The sequence below is a fragment of the Scyliorhinus torazame genome, chromosome 12 (assembly GCF_047496885.1).
Source record: "Scyliorhinus torazame isolate Kashiwa2021f chromosome 12, sScyTor2.1, whole genome shotgun sequence".
NCBI lineage: Eukaryota > Metazoa > Chordata > Chondrichthyes > Carcharhiniformes > Scyliorhinidae > Scyliorhinus > Scyliorhinus torazame.
Window position 1 is genome coordinate 15,846,493 of NC_092718.1, and position 16,847 is coordinate 15,863,339.

Genomic DNA, 16,847 nt, shown 5'->3' on the forward strand with positions numbered 1-16,847 from the left:
AGTTAGGTGAAAGTAAGATTGGGGTCGACAGTAGCGCCCCCTGCGTTCAAATAGCCTGCTGACATCGCGATTATTCACAATGGGTAGTCACCTTTTGGATAACCTGTGCCTCTAGAACCATATTGCAATCAAGATTCCGTACCTTTCGAAAAAGTGAAAGAAACTAATTTGTTTAACTTTATCGAATACTTGGCCAAATCAATGTATAATAACTCCTGCATATGTCTATAAGCACATGTTACATTTCCTGAAATACTAATAAGTGAATACTGGAAGTGGTGCTGCACATGATTTGTGCTGCATATAATTTATATATGGTAAATTTTCAAAGCAGTCACAGTGCTTGTGCTAGGGAATAAGTAAGTTTACATTATAATGTATGACAGCTGTAGAATTTCCTGATAATCAGCTGCAAATTAATTTTCAGGAAATTTACAATAATTAATTGAATTATAAGTGCTAGTCCTTCATTTTACAACATCATTATCAACAACAGGAAAGCAGAGTGATGATCAGTGACAACTGGCGCACAAACTGGCATAAAATTTATTTAAATGATTTCTGAATTTTTTTTAACAATTGTTTGAATTATGTTGAAGTTCACATGATTTGTATAAACCAAAGTGGTTTGTGCTGTTTGAAACCCTTGGATCAGATCACAAGGACTAAGCAGCTTCTATTTTTGCTTATTTCATGGGATGTGGGAATCGCTGGCAAGATCAGCATTTGTTGCCCATCCCTAAATGCCCTTGAGCTGAGTGGCTTGCTAGGTTATTTCAGAGGGCATTTAAGAATCAACCCCATTACTATGGATCTGGAGTCACATGTTGGTCAGATCAGGCAAGGATGGCAGATTTCCTTCCTTAAAGAACATTAGTGAACCAGATTGATCTTTACAACAATCGACGATAGTTTCATGGTCACCATTACTGAGACTAGCTTTATGATTCCAGATTAATTAAGTGAATTTAAATTTCATTAGCTGTCGTGCTGGAATTTGAACCTATATACCCAAGGCATTATCTGCGGCCTCAGGATTACTAGCCCAGTGATATTACTACTGGGCTGCCATTTCCCCATCTCCCAAGATGCTGTGTATAAACCAACTGTGGGGATGCTGCTAGCTCGATGGCTAGCGCGTGGATCAGATCCATGCCAACAGTGTGGGGTTCAATCCTCGTTCAGGTCGAGGTAGATTTGGGGCTTGCTTCCTCAACATACCCATAGTTAAGATCATGACACTTTGCTGTGGTTTGATAAATAATTGCCAAGGTCCAGGCTGTGGGCAGAGAACTCCAGAGGAAGAAACAACTATCTGTACACCCTCAAATAGATTGTTGATTTGTAATCATTGTTGTACCTGTTCCTTTGGGAACAGGTAGAATCCTACAGCACAGAGGGAGGCAATTTAGTCCATTGTGCCTATGTGGGTTCTTTGAAAGAGGTACAATTAGTCCCTCTCTCTGCTCTTTCACTTTCTATTAGTTAAAAAAAAAAATTATTTAATAATAATAATAATAATAATAATAATAATAATATAATATAAATTTACAGGATGTGGGCATCACTGGCTAGGCCAGCATTTATTACTCTTCCGCAATTGCCCTTGAGAAGGTGGTGGTGAGCTTCCTTTTTGAACTGCTGCAATCCATATGGTGTTGGTAAACCCATAGTGCTGTTCGGGCGGGAGCGCCAGGATTTTGACCCAGTGACAGTGAAGGAACAGTGATATATTTCCAAGTCCGGATGATGAGTGCTTTGGAGGGGAACTTCCAGATGGTAGAACTTCCATGTGTCTGCTGCCCTTGTACTTCTAGATGGCAGCAGTCGTGGGTTTGGTCGGTGCTGCTTAAGGAGCCTTGATGAATTCCTGCAGTGCATTTTGTAGATGATACACACTGCTGCTATTGTGTGTCTGTGATGGAGGGAATGACTTTGTGGAAGGGATGCCAGTTAAGAGGGCTGTTTTGTCCTGGATGGAGTCAAATCTCTTGGCTGTTGTTGGAGCTACACTCATCCAGGAAAGTGGAAAATATTCCATCAAACTCCTGACTTGTGTCTTGTAGGTGGTGGACAGGCTTTGGCGAATCAGGAGGTGAGTTACTCGCCTCAGGATTCCGAGCTTCTGACCTGCTCTTGTAGCTATAGCATTCATATGACCAGTCTGTTCAGTTTCTGGTCAATGGTAAACCCTAGGATGTTAAGAGCGGGGGGGATTCAGCTATGGTAATGTCAAGAGACGATGGTTAGATTCTCTCTTGTAGGGGATGCTCATTGCCAGGCAATTGTGTGGCGCGAATGTTACTTGTCAGCCCAAGACTGGATATCGTCCAGGTTTTGCTACATTTGGATTTGGACTGCTTCAGTATCTGAGGAGTCACGAATGGTGCTGAACATTGTTCAGTCATCATTGAATGTCAGCAGCAATGATATTGGAGGTATCTGGCAAAGCATGTCTCCTGATATCCCAGATCCTAATTGTAGCACCTCTTAACAAATTTCATTTTAACCACATTTCAAATTAATATATGAATTGTTAGAATGCTCATTTAATAATTCATGCATGCAAAATCATTGAATTTTTCAACCAGGCAAAATAGAACCTGAATTTTGTTTTATCATTTTAGTATTATTGTTGTGATATTTGATCTAGTTTTAACTTGGAAAATAGCAGTGTTGTGCATCTTACCCCAAATTTTGTAAGATCAAGTTTTACAAGTAGATCCACAAATCAGTGTGTGTTGAATTCAATTTTGACACGATTATTTTTCAAATGTAGATTACAGTGTGTATTAAGTAGCCAATAGGCAAATTGGGTCAACAATGGTTGTTTTTAATTGGCCAGAAGCATTGTTGCTTTTAAGAAGAGTAAACTGCAGAATTCTAGAAATCTTAAAATGTTAGAAATACATTGCAGAGAAAAGACATTAATATTTTAGTTTGATGACCTTCATCAGATATTAGTTGTGGCAAGGCATGTTTCCTGACCCCCCAAGCTAACTGATATTGTTAATAGATCCCTTAACTCAGCCAATATAATTTTTATTTTTATCACTTGCATTATCCTTCCTCAAAAAACACACCCACAATCCATCCAATCACTCCAGCTACGGATTTCATCTCAACCTCCCTTTTCTTTCTAAAATGTTCAAATATGTTGGGAAGAACGGTGGCACAGTGGTTAGCACTGCTGCCTCACAGCTCCAGTGACCCGGGTTCAACTCCGGCCTCTGGTGACATTCAGTGGAGTTTGCACTATCTTCCTGTGTCTGAGTGGGTTTCCTCCGGGTGTTCTGGTTTCCTCCCACAGTCCAAAGATATGCAGGTTAGGTGAATTGTGAATGCTACATTGCCCCCAAAGGTTAGGTGGGGTTACTGTTCTTTCAAGGGCCGGTGTAGACTCAATGGGCTGTATGGCCTCCTTCTGCACTTGTAAATTCTATGATAACCACTATGACAATCTATTTCCTGCTACCATCAAAATACAATTTAAAAACAACAAATTGTTTAAGTTCGTGCCTGCTCACAGCACTTACAATACCCTACACAAATGTAAGATGTAAATTCTCTGAGACTATGACCATGGTGCATTATCCCTCTTCATCCCTGTACCATGTTTGATCTGGTCTACACATTGTCCTGTTTTATCGAGCAGTCATATGATTCAACTCCTGGTCCAACACTCACCACATTCCCAGCATCTCTTCCATTTGCCACACGATCACCTCCAATGCTAGTCACCACTTGGTTCTTATTTGCATGCTGCTGCATGGTGACATCATCAGTAGTTGGATCAGCTTCCATATGCATGTATATGATATCCTGCTCTATCCCATCGCCACTTTCCATGATCTCAGAATCAGCTCTGTTGTTAGTGTGCCTGTATGACATCAAGACATGGATGAGTTAAAGTTTCCAACTGAATATTAAAAATCCCATTACATTTGGGCCCACACCATGAACTCTCTTTCTCTGACACTCATCCCATTCCTCTCTGCAGCTACTTACTGAGGCTGACCTGGACCATGAAAAACCGTAGCAATATATTTTGCTTCCAGCTAAGGTGAAAATTTAATGTCCCATCCACCATCAAGATGGCATATTCCCACCTCTGTAAGATTACCCCTATCTCTCGCTCATTGTCACTGAAACCTTACCAATTACTTTCTTGCCCTGACTTGAGATTTCTCCACTGCCCTCCTTGTTGACTTCCCAGTCTCCGGCCTCCATTCTTCATAATTTCCAACTTGGCTTTAGCTCAGCTGTTCATATCATCTTTTTTTACTGCAACTAATTATAAACCCAGGCATGTCCACCTGTATTGGTTCCCTGGATCCCAACAGGTTGAATTTGTATTGTTGTCTTCAAATTATCCCATGGCCTCAGTCCACCCCTATCTCTGCAAGACCCTTCAGCTTTATATATCGTCCTGGATCCTTCAATCCTCTGACCATTTTTGCCGTGGCTTTTTTGCTATCTTGCCTAACCTATGCACCAGCTTTGTTGGTCGAGCCTTCGGTCACTTTGGCCCAATTGTCAGGAATTCACTTTCTCCCTTCTCTTCATCGTTAAAAATCTTCTTGATATTCATCATCATGACCAAGTTTCCAGGTTTAATGATCCAAGTTTGCCACCATGGTTATTTTTGTTTTTAAAATTCAATTAATTATCTTTCACCACCCTTCATCCAACCCTGTAAAATGCCTTGCAATATTTTATGCATTATTAAGTTGTCTATCGGAAAATGGTAGATGATCATTTCAATATACTTCTTTGAAGTTTGATAGACAAAATAATTCAATTTTATTTAATTGTGAGTGTGACTGCAATTGTGTGCTTTCTTTTGCAGTATTATACGACTGTGACAGAGCAGCAAGTTAATGGAGTGATGATTGAACCTTTGCAGATATATCCACGAGGTAAGAAGATTGACTTTGCATCTGTATGTTCAGAGTAAGTAAAATAAGACATCAATAAGTCAGGATCTTTTATTTTTATTTCCCTGTTTATTTTGTTCCCTGTCAATTATGTCATCATTGTTATGGTGCGAGAGGAGGCCATCTGGCCCATCATGTTTGCACTGGCTCTCCAAACGAGCATCATGGCTTCGTGCCATCCCCTTGCCTTTTCCCTGTGCCCCCACATATTGTTTCTGTTCAAGTAATCATCTGATACTCTCTTGAATGCTTCGATTTAACGTGCCTCCACATCACTTCCAGGCAGTGCAAACCACTCGCTGTGTGAAGAAGTTTTTCTCACATCACATTTACATCTTTTGCAAATCACTTTAAAGCTATGCCCTCTCGTTCTCGGTCCCTTTGCGAATGGGAACAGTTTCACCCTATCTATTCTGTCCAGCCCTGAGCATCGATCAAATCTCCTCTTAGCCTCCTCTCTAAGGAGATCAGTCCCAATGCCTCTAATCTATCGTCATAACTGAAGTTTCTCATCCCTGGAACCATTCTTGTACACTCTTTTGCACTCTCTCCAGTGTGTTCTTTAATAATTAAGCCAAATTATTAATCCTTGCATGGACATGATGGCGGAAATTTTCCGTCCTCTTTTGCGGCTGGGATTTTCTGGTCCCACTGAAAATGAATGGAGCTTTGGCTGAAACACTAAATTTTCTATTCTTGCTTGCAACAGGTCCTGCCATGGACAAGACCAGAGTATCCCACCCAACATCTAGGGTGGATGTGGCATATCCATACTCGTATGTTTTATCCTCTGCACCAACCATGATAATTTCTAGCAAATAAAGGGACCAAATGAAGAATAAAACAACAGTGTATTTTCATAATAAAAACATGGGAATTATTTATATTCTTTTTCTTGCTGCCCTTTCTAAATGCCCATTTCATTTCCACATTGTCTACACTCCTCAATGAGTTTGCTGCTATAGAATCACTCTCATATTTCTCGATAATTGGAGGAGGTGCTCAGTAATTTATTTTTAATATACTGCCACAATAGCCAGAAGGTTTGATAGGTGAAACTGCGGCTATGGTATTAGCTGTTCTAAGAACAACATTTGTAAAACGCTTTCTGCTGTTATACAGTATGAAGGGATTTGAGTAAAAGCCTATTATTGTATATACAGGCAAATCCTGTTTTAATGTAGTACCATTTGACCGGAAATGTCGGTTTTATTGAATGAAAGTGATTGGTTGTGAACTGACATTTGGCACTGGCTGTTCCCGCAACCATGTGAAATCACTTTGACACACACTTCCCTGTTCAATACGTTGTGGAGGAAAGCAGGGACAGTGGACTTTTAAGGAGCACCTTTGCATTTAACAGGGGTGAATCCCTGAAGGTAGTTTTCTCCAATTGCAGACAAATCTCTGAGAGGAGAGTGGTTAAAGACAAAGATGGGGACAAATTGGCTAATTATAATGTAGCTGGGGAAACGCAAGGCTGGGAAATTAATCCATCTCCATCGCTCCCCATAACGGTAAAACAAGAAGTACCTGCAACTGAAAGGGAGGAGGTTGGATTTCGGAACAAGACAAGGACTCCATATCACTGATTGTAGGAGCTGTGTCCTCCGTAGTTTCTGCCTCCCCGGCACCAGGAATAACCGTCTCCCCGATAGTTGTTCTGCTGAGAGGCATAGCTGGTTCCTCCCGACGTGTCCTCTGTGTCGTCCACCCGAATGTGCCACCCGTCCAGGGATTTACCATTTATCGGCTCCAGTGCATCCCTGGCCTCTTCCGGGTTTTCAAAAGTGTTGAAGCCGAAACCGAGGGACGCCATGGCTCTCGGTAGAATTACTCTTGGGGAGACGGCTATTCCCGGGGACGGGGAGGCACCAGATATGGAGGACGCGGCTCCAACAACCAGTGACATTGAGTCTCGGTCTTGTTCTTAGATCCAACCTCCTCCTTTAAAGGTACTTTCTTTTTTGTATTTCTTAAGGGAGAGATGGGGGTCGGTTAATTTCCCAGCCTCGTATTTCCCCAGCTAGAATATAATTGGCCCATTTATCCCCGTCCATGTACCAGAGTGTGAGGCTGGTGGCTGCTAACCCATCCAGGGTGAATAACACTGATTTTAAGGAAAATTCTTTTTTATGGAATGAACTTTGCCCCGAGCCATTCCGTAAAAACGGGATTTGTCTGTATTAAATATCTTGATGAAAATGAAAAGAAGACGGTAATTTAATCTTGGAATACAGGTGGCTTAAACAAATTCTGCAAGCTGTTGAGATTTCCAACTTCTTCCAAATGCCTTAATTGTTAATTGCTACCTTGTTGCAGCCATCTGCATTTTAAATTTGTGTCTTTAGCCATAAATAGTCTTCTAAATTTCATGTTAATTAAATGGATTATTCTGCTATTTTCCAATTGAACACAGTGATAGTTATTATTCAAAATAATGGTTAAATGACTCCGTAACTAAAATTCATGTAGTTACTTGACCAAATGCATCTTTTCAAATTGGCAATTTTGTTGACATTATGACATTATTGATTGATCTGCTTACATAACGGTACTAAATATCAGCAAATGTCTTGATGAAAATTAAATATTTCAAAATGTTTTGAAAATCAAACAAGGCAAAAGAATACACAATAGATAGGAGGATACTGAGACATTTAGAGGAAGTGAGGGACCTTGGAGGGCATGTCTACAGATCCTTGAAGGCATAGAAGGTGTTTAAGAAGGCATATGGAATACTGTCCTTTATTAGCTGAGGCATAGAATACAAGAGCAGGGAGGTTATGCTGGAACTATATAAAAGACTAGTTAAGCCACAAATGAGTACCGTGTGCAGTTCTGGTCAACTTATTACAGAAAGGATGAAATTTCACTGGAGGGAGGATTTATGAGGATGTTGCCAGGACAGTAAAATTGCAGCTGTGAGGTAGGGTTGGAGAGGCAGGTTTGTTTCCTTGGAGAAGAGGAGGCTCAGGAGATTTGATTGAGGTGTGCAAGGTTGTGAAGGGCCTGGGTAGAGTGGGTGAGAATAACCTTAGCAGAGGTTTTCTGAGAGTATCCCTTAGAACAGTTTTTTTTCAAACTTTTGTCCCCTGGACCCACTTTTGCCTACTGGCCGACCTTTGGGGCCCACGCCGGCTGACCTTTGGGGCCCACGCCATGTCCACCTACCTTCAATGTTTGGTCAATATAATCTCACTCCAATCAGATTCACAGGAGGAGATGGCAATGCGCATAACAGGTGCAGAGTTTAGTCAGTTCCTTTGTGCTGTCTTCATCTTTCTGAGAACAGAAAATCCAACTTCGCACATGTAGGGCATCGTGAAGGGCAATAGCACTGGATGCTCCTGGGAGATGCCACTCCAGAATACTGCCAGCCTCATGGGCTTTTAGCCTGATTTTAATGCGCTATCACAGGTCAGGTACAGCAGCTTTGCCTTTCCATTTGAAGTCAGCTGTAAGTTTAAAAAAAACAAAAACATTTTTTAAGTGCCCACGTAAGGGGCGATTTAGGGGCCAGTCCACCTACCCTGCACATTTTTGGGTTGTCGGGATGAGACCCAAGCACACACGAGGAGAATGTGCAAACTCCACAAGGTCAGTGACCCGGGACCAGGATCAAACCTGAGTCCTTGGCACCGTGAGGCAGCAGTGTGAACCACTGCGCCACCATGCCGCCCTGGAGTAAGCTGTAAGTTGATAACTGACTTTAGGTCTCAACTTCAAGGAATTTTTCACCCATCACTTCTCTTTCAAAATATGAAACTCTCCTCATTCACCAGTACGCCCTACATATAACACACATGGGCTTTGCATTCCGATTTGCATCAGCACAATTAACAAAACCATACCTCAAGAAATTATCTGTATGCTGCTTTGTTCCCAAGTTAAGTTTCTTTTTTGTAGGCTGTTCACCGGAGGCCCTGGAGGTCTGTACGGAGCTAACACTAGCGCTGCTCTGTCCTGCTGTGGACTCTCCTGAGCAGCTCCAGCAGATTCAGGTGTGAGATCCTGGTCAGTAGGTACACTGCCTATTTTATGTCTCTGGCCGCCTCTTTCTTGTAACAAAATGATCCATCTAAATAAGTATAAATATCTTTATTATTGTTACAAGTAGGCTTACGTTAACACTGCAATGAAGTTACTGTGAAAAGCCCCTAATCGCCATATTCCGGAGCCTGTTCGGGTACTCAGAGGGAGAATTCACCTAACAGCACGTCTTTCGGGACTTGTGGGAGGAAACCGGAGCACCAGGAGGAAACCCACATACACACGAGGAGAATGTGCAGATGCCGCACAGACAGTGACCCAAGCGGCAATCGAACCTGGTTCTGGGATGCAACAGTGCTACCCACTGTGCTACCATGCCACCCAACCTACCCTCCCCACTGTCCTCTTGACTTGCTTGCGAACAGCTAGCAAATAGAAGAAGCTCTCCTCCGTGATTTGGGGCCGAAAGCTTGTACATGCGTATGATGTCAAGTGTACGTGCAGGGCGCACTGACCTGCTCATTGCTGCTGCTTATGGTCGGGAGACTGCACACAACCTCATTTAATTCTCATTTAAAAGGCTACAGCGACTGCCAGTCTAATTTCAAATACTAGTAGCAGCTGCTGGGCGTTTCTCCCGCGATCGTGACCGCCGCGTGACCGTCGTGACCGATTGTTCAGTGGCCCTCCCGCCACCCATCCTTGACCCACCCACGGGTCGCAAACGGCACTTTGAAAACCCTGCCTTTGCCGAGAGGTCAGTGACTAGAGGGCATAGATTTAAAATGATTGATGGGATTAGAGACTTGCTTAAAAAGTGATTGGATATGCACCTCGAAAGTGATTGGGTATGTCGTAACATCATAGAATTTACAGTGCAGAAGGAGGCCATTCGGCCCATCGAGTCTGCACCGGCTCTTGGAAAGAGCACCCTACCCAAGGTCAACACCTCCACCCAACACTAAGGGCAATTTTGGACACTTAAGGGCAATTTATCATGGCCAATCCACCTAACCTGCACATCTTTTGACTGTGGGAGGAAACCGCGCACCCGGAGGAAACGCACGAACACACGGGGAGGATGTGCAGACTCCGCACAGACAGTGACCCAAGGGGGAATCGAACCTGGGACCCTGGAGCTGTGAAGCAATTGTGGCTATCCACAATGCTACCGTGCTGCCCAGGACTAAGTGCTGGAAAATGGAATTAGACTGAGGCTTGTTTTTCAGCAGGTACGGACACAATGGGTAAAGTGACTGCATTCTAGGCTGTGACGTTTTCTACGTTTTTCTAAATATCTGATGAGGTGGAATGTGCAGGGATATGATGAGAGGGTGGGTGGATGGAGTGGCAGTAAATGAATTGCCTCTTAAGGAATGCCAGGATAGGTAGAATGGGCCAGATATCCTTCTTAGAAACACAAGAGGGCTGGATTCTCCCACCCGCCACATTTCTATTTCACCCTGCCGGCGGGATCCTCCATTACTCCGGCTGCTCAATGGGGTTTCCCATTGTGGGGCAGCCCTACGCCGTCGAGAAACCCGCAGGCTGCCGGCAAAGCGGAGCATCCAGCGGGCAGAGAATCCAGCCCAGAAACCAGGAGCAGGAGTAGGTCACTCTGCCGTTCAAGCCTGCTCCACCATTCAGCATATGGCGAATCCTCTATCTCTTTGCCATACTCCCTCACTCTCCCCACATCCATTGATGCATTTAGAGTCTAGAAATCCAGCTATTTCCTTCTTAAATATATTCAGTTACTTGGCCCCCGCAGCATCCTGTGGCAGGGAATTCTACAGGTTCATCACCCTCTGAATGAATAAATTTCTCCTTATCTCAGTTCTAAGTGGCTTACCCCATATCCTGAGACTGTGACCCCTTGTTCTCGACCCCCAGCCTGAGGAAACACCATCCTTGCTTCCACCCTGTCAAGTCCTGTCAGAATTTTATACATTTCAATGAGAACCCCTCTCATTCTTCTAAACTCCAGTGAATACAGGCCTACCTGAGCCAAGCACTCCTCGTATGACAATTCCAGGAATCAGTCTGGTGATCCTTCGCTGTACTCCCTGAATGACAAGTATATCATCTCTTAGTAAGGAGACCAAAACTTCCCACCCTACCCCAGGTGTGGTTTCACCAAGGCCCTGTGCAGCTGCAGCAAGACATTCTTGCTCCTGTACTCAAGGTCTCTTGTAATGAAAGCCAACATACCATTGGCCTTCTTACCTGCTTACTGTATCTGCCTGCTTGCTTTCAATGATTGGTGTACAAGGCCACCCAGTCCCTTTGGAGTCAACATTTCTTAATCTATTGCCATTTAAATAATACTCTGCAATTCTGTTTTTGCTACCAAAGTGGATAAGTTCATACTTATAAATTTTGTATTGAAATGAAATGAAAATTGCTTATTGTCACAAGTAGGCTTCAAATGAAGTTACTGTGAAAAGCCCCTAGTCGCCACATTCCGGCACCTGTTCGGGGCGGCTGGTACGGGAATTGAACCGTGCTGCTGGCCTACCTAGGTCTGCTTTAAAAGCCAGCGATTTAGCCCTGTGCTAAACCAGCCCCTGCCATGGGGCATTGCATCTGCCATGTATTTGCCCACTTATGTTGTCTGAATCACCTTGAAGCCGCTGAACATCCACCTCACCACTTGCATTCCTGTCATGTTTTGTGTCATCAGCAAACTTCATAGTTTGGAAATACTCATACTTGGAAATATTATATTCGGTTCCTTCATATATATTACCCCCAATCCACTGGTTATCCTTTATCTGTTCCGTCCTCAAAAAACTGCTTTCCTTTTCATAAATTCGTGTTGAGTTTATTTAATCTCGTTGATGTCCTGTTATCACATCCTACAGAATTTTGGAAGATGACAACCGTGCAACCACTATTTCCATGGCCACCTTCTTTAGTTCCCTGCTTCTTTGCTGTGGCGATTCTGAGGTCTGCTCCATCATTCAATTAGCCTGCACCTGAATTCCATTTATCACTTTTGCTCCACATTTCTTGATACTCATATCAAACAAAAAATACATGTACCTCAACATAGAGGATTCTAAGTATTCTAGTCTACTGCACCCTTTTGAGCAAGAGTGTACCGGATGTCAACCACTCTTTGTGAGAAAATGTTGCTTGATTTCAATTCAACATGACCCAGCTCTAATTTTAAGATTATGCGCTCTTGTTCTGGATTCTCCCACCCAAGGAAAAAGTTCTCTGTATCTAACCTATCAAATGGTTTTAATTACCGTCATCAGATCTTCCCTGCAACTTCCTACACCCATTAAAAAAAAATATATATTTTTTTTATTCTCCTTTTTCACATTTTCTCCCAGATTTACATCCACCAACAATAATCAGTAACAAATATGTCAATCCCCAAAACAATAACAACGATCCCATCCTCCCACCAAACCCCAAACATTAGCCCGCATGTTCACATAAACAAATGACAAAAAGGAATCACCCATAGTCACCATTAACACACACCGCCCCCACCCCCACTCCCCCCAACTAATGTTCGATGTTATCCAGTTCTTGAAAGTGCAGAATGAATAATGCCCATGAATTGTAGAACCCCTCCATCTTTCCCCTCAGTTCAAACTTAACCTTCTCAAGAGTCAAGAATTCCAACAGGTCCCCCCGCCACACCAGGTCACAGGGTGGAGAGGTTGCTCTCCAACCCATCAGGATCCGCCTTCAGGCGATCAACGAGGTGAAGGCTACAACATCTGCCTCCGCACCCGTTTCCAACCCTGGCTGGTCCGACACCCCGAATAGGCCTCGCGGGGACCTGGGTCCAGTTTCACGTGCACCACCTTAGAAATTACCCTAAAAGCCTCCTTCCAGTAATCCTCTAGCTTTGGACAGGACAAAAACATATGAACGTGATTAGCGGGGCCCACCCCGCAACATTCAAACACATCTTCTACTCCTTCAAAGAATCGGCTCATCCTCGCCCTCGTGAGGTGTGCTCTGTATACCACCTTCAGCTGTATCAGCCCCAACCTCGGCACAAGGTTGGCGGGGGTTAGCTAGCGGGGGTGGCTCCCTCCGCCAAGATATACCGTCCCCTCCCACCCAGTCCCAGAGAAAGAAAAAACAAAAACAACAATCCAACCCATACAATTCACTAAACTAAGATATAACTGTCGCAACACAATGCCATTCAACCCAACCAATAACTTGAACTCTGTAACAATGTGAAGACAAGTAAATTACAATACACGTCAGTAAAAAGAAAGTTATAGCAATTATACATTTTCCAGCTCCCCAATCACTGTCTCTCTTCCAGCTCCGCTCCGCACGTCTGTCCCAAGCCTTCTGCCCTCACGAATGCCTCAGCCGCCTCCGCTGTCTCAAAATAAAAGTGTTTGGCATCATATGTCACTCTCCGCTTCGCCGGGTATACCATACCAAATCGCACCCCCTTTTTGTACAGTGCCGCCTTCACTCGCCCGAACGCCGCTCGTCTTTTTGCCAATTCCACCGTCAAGGCCTGGTAGATCCGAACTCCAGCACCATCCCACTGCACCTCGCGCTTCTGCTTCGCCCAGCTTAATATCGTCTCCTTCATGCAGTACTTATGGAAGCAGATAATTACTGCTCTTGGCGGCTCATTCACTTTGGGCTTCGGCCTTAATGACCGATGAGCTTCGTCCAGCTCGTACCGGGAGGGGTTCTCACCCTCCCCCCATCAGCTCCGCCAACTTCCTAGCGAAGTACTCTGTTGGCCTTGGACCCTCTGTACCTTCGGGCAAGCCCACAATTCTCAGATTGTGCCGCCTCGAGCGGTTCTCCAAATCCTCGAGCTTTGCTCGGAGTCCTCTGTTGACCACCACCACCCTTCGCAGCTCGGCCCCCATCGAGGTGAACTGGTCGTTGTGCTGCGACACGGCCTTCTCCACTTCCTTCATCTTCTCGCCCAGCTCTCTCACCTCAGCCGATGTCTTTGCCACAGCCACTCTCACCGGGGCGATTGCCTCCTCCACCAATGACTTCAATGCGACCGCCGTCTTCTTCCTCAAAATCTCCATGTGCCTCGCAAACTGCTTTAGCAGCTTCACCGCCATCACCTCGATCATCTTCTCCACTGTAAGTAGTGCGGCCCCACCATGCGGTCTGGCATCCGCCATCTTGTCAGCACTTTTACTTCCTACACCCATTTGTAGTACATTCTGTTCCTCATAATTTGTACCATCTGCAAACATGGATAATCAACTGTCTATTCCTTCATCCAAGACATTAAATACGGATAAAAGTTGAGATCCCAAGCACATCCTTCCATTCAGTGTGTATTCTATCTCTACCCTCTATCTTCTATATCCTAATCACTTTCCAATCCAACTCAAACAGCTACTTCCTTGCACACTAATTTTGGTTAACTCAATTCTTTGCTTTCTTTTGGAATTATCTGTGAATCATTTATCATAAAGCATGCTGTGTTTGGGTGTTTTGGATCACAAACAGGTCACCAACACTGGAAGTGGTGCAACTCTATTTAATTATAAGGTTAACTATATTAACATACTTGAACTGTGGGTAAATGAAATACCAGCTTTAACTGTTGACCCTTGCCTAGTCCTAACCAGGTGATGCACTCAGCACATGGTGAATGTCTGTGTTGCAGGCTGTGAGCTCTGTGCTTCGAGCTGGCTGCTACTAGAATGAGCGGGAACTCTCCTGTCTCCTGTCTTTATAGTGTGTGTACTCTCACTGGTGATTGGCTGCGGTGTTGTGTATGCTGATTGGTCCCACTGCATGTCCATCAGTGTGTGTGTGTGTGTCTGCACCATAATATACTGGTGTATATTATGACATCCTCCCCTTTTATATGAAGAACATGTGCCTGCGTGACAATAAATATCATGTAGTGAATGGACCTGACTATGTGTGTGCATGTTATTTACATGACTATGTACATTAGGTTAATCTATTTACACGGGAAGGTGCCTGGTGCAGAGAAATAGGGTGTCACACCAACAACGAAATGAACATTATATACAAACTACTGGAACGATGAAACAGGATAACAGAACAGATCAAAGAGTCCAACATTGTAAAACTCATAAGTCAAGTCTCTGAGGTGGACGGCGAATTCTGGTTGACCGCCTCAAGGGTGGGCCAGGATCCACCGGCTGAGCAACGGGCTGGGCCACGGCAGAGTGAGGAGGATGCAGAGTATTCGGAATCTCCACATAGTCCAGGCTGGGGACAACAGGAGGGCGTGGCACCGGCGGAGGATCACGTAGCGAGTGTGGAACGAGACGAAGGGGACGCCGATTGCGGCGGTGAATGGAACCATCTGGCAGACGAACCAGGAACGAGCGGGGAGACACCTGCCGAAGAACCACAGCAGTTGCAGACCAGCCACCCTCCGGAAGATGGATGCGGACGTTGTCATCCGGCGGCAGAGCAGGGATATCAGTTGCCCGAACGTCATGCGCCGCCTTGTGTTGTGCACGAGACTGTTGCATCCGCTGAAGGACCGGAACGTGGTCGACCATGAGCAGCTGGGCTGGCGACAGGCCCGTGGAGAGTGGGCCCGAACGATAGGCCAGCAAGGCGAGGTTGAAGTCGGATCCTGCATCGGCAGCCTTGCAGAGGAGCAGTTTGACGATGTGGACGCCCTTTTCCGCTTTGCCATTGGATTTGGGGGTGCAGGGGACTGGATGTCACATGCACAAAGTTGTACCTGCTGGCAAGGTTGGACCATTCCTGGCTCGCAAAAGCAGGGGCCATTGCCCGACATCACAGTCAGTGCGATGCCGTGACGAGCAAAGGTCTCCTTGTAGGCACGGATGACCGCGGATGATGTGATGTCGTGCAGGCGTACGACCTCCGGGCAGTTCGAAAAATAGTCTACAATCAGAACATAGTCCCTGCCGAGCGCATGGAACAGGTCAACGCCTACCTTAGACCAAGGGGACATGACCAACTCATGGGGCTGTAGGGTCTCACGTGGTTGGGCCGGCTGGAATCGCTGACAGGTGGGGCAGTTGAGCACTGTGTTGGCGATGTCCTCATTGATGCCGGGCCAGTACACAGCCTCTCGGGCCCTCCGTCGGCACTTCTCCACGCCAAGATGGCCCTCGTGTAGCTGTTCTAAAACGAGCTGGCGCATGCTGAGCGGGATCACGATGCGGTCCAGCTTCAGGAGGACACCATCGACTACTGCCAGATCGTCTCTGATATTGTAGAACTGCGGGCATTGGCCTTTGAACCACCCATCCGTCATGTGGCGCATGACACGCTGTAGTAGGGAGTCTGCCGCAGTCTCGCGGCAAATGTGGATAAGGCATTCATCCGTGGCCGGCAGATTGGAGGCTGAGAAGGACACATGGACGTCAACCTGGCAGACGAACCCCTCTGGGTCACATGGGGTGTTGACTGCGTCGGCTATGATCAGGTCCTTGCCCGGGGTGTATAGGAGCTGGAAATTGTACCGCCGGAGTTTAAGCAGAATGCGCTGGAGGTGAGGGGTCATATCATTCAGGTCTTTTTGTATAATGTTGACCAGCGGGCGATGGTCAGTCTCGACAGTGAATTGGGGGAGGCCGTACACGTAATCATGAAATTTGTTGACCCAAGTCAACAGGCCCAGGCACTCCTTTTCGATCTGCGCGTAGTGCTGTTCCGTGGGGGTCATGGCACGTGACTCATATGCAACGGGAGCCAATGATGAGGCCTCATCGCGTTGCAGGAGCACCGCCCCAATGCCGGATTGGCTGGCATCCATTGAAATTTTTGTTTCCTTTGTGGGATCAAAAAATGCCAATACCGGGGCCATGGTAAGTTTGGTCTTAAGCTCCTCCCATTCGCGGTCGTGGGCGGGAAGCCATTGGAAGTCTGTCGTCTTTCTGACCAGGTTCTGGAGAGCTGTGGTATAGGAGGCGAGGTTGGGGATGAACT

The 16,847-nt window shown here is 45.3% G+C and overlaps 1 protein-coding gene across 18 annotated transcripts in view; it reads left to right on the forward strand.

Moving 5' to 3' along the window:
- map2k5 (mitogen-activated protein kinase kinase 5) overlaps positions 1-16,847 on the forward strand; it is a 426,928-nt gene that overhangs the window by 104,845 nt on the left and 305,236 nt on the right. For all 18 annotated transcript variants that reach the window (XR_011933854.1, XM_072470457.1, XM_072470459.1 and 15 more), the window contains one exon: positions 4,850-4,919. Coding sequence is in view for 17 of the 18 variants with exons in the window: in XM_072470457.1 (XP_072326558.1) it covers positions 4,850-4,919 (70 nt within the window). In the remaining variant the exon portion in view is untranslated. The remainder of the gene's footprint in view (positions 1-4,849; positions 4,920-16,847) is intronic.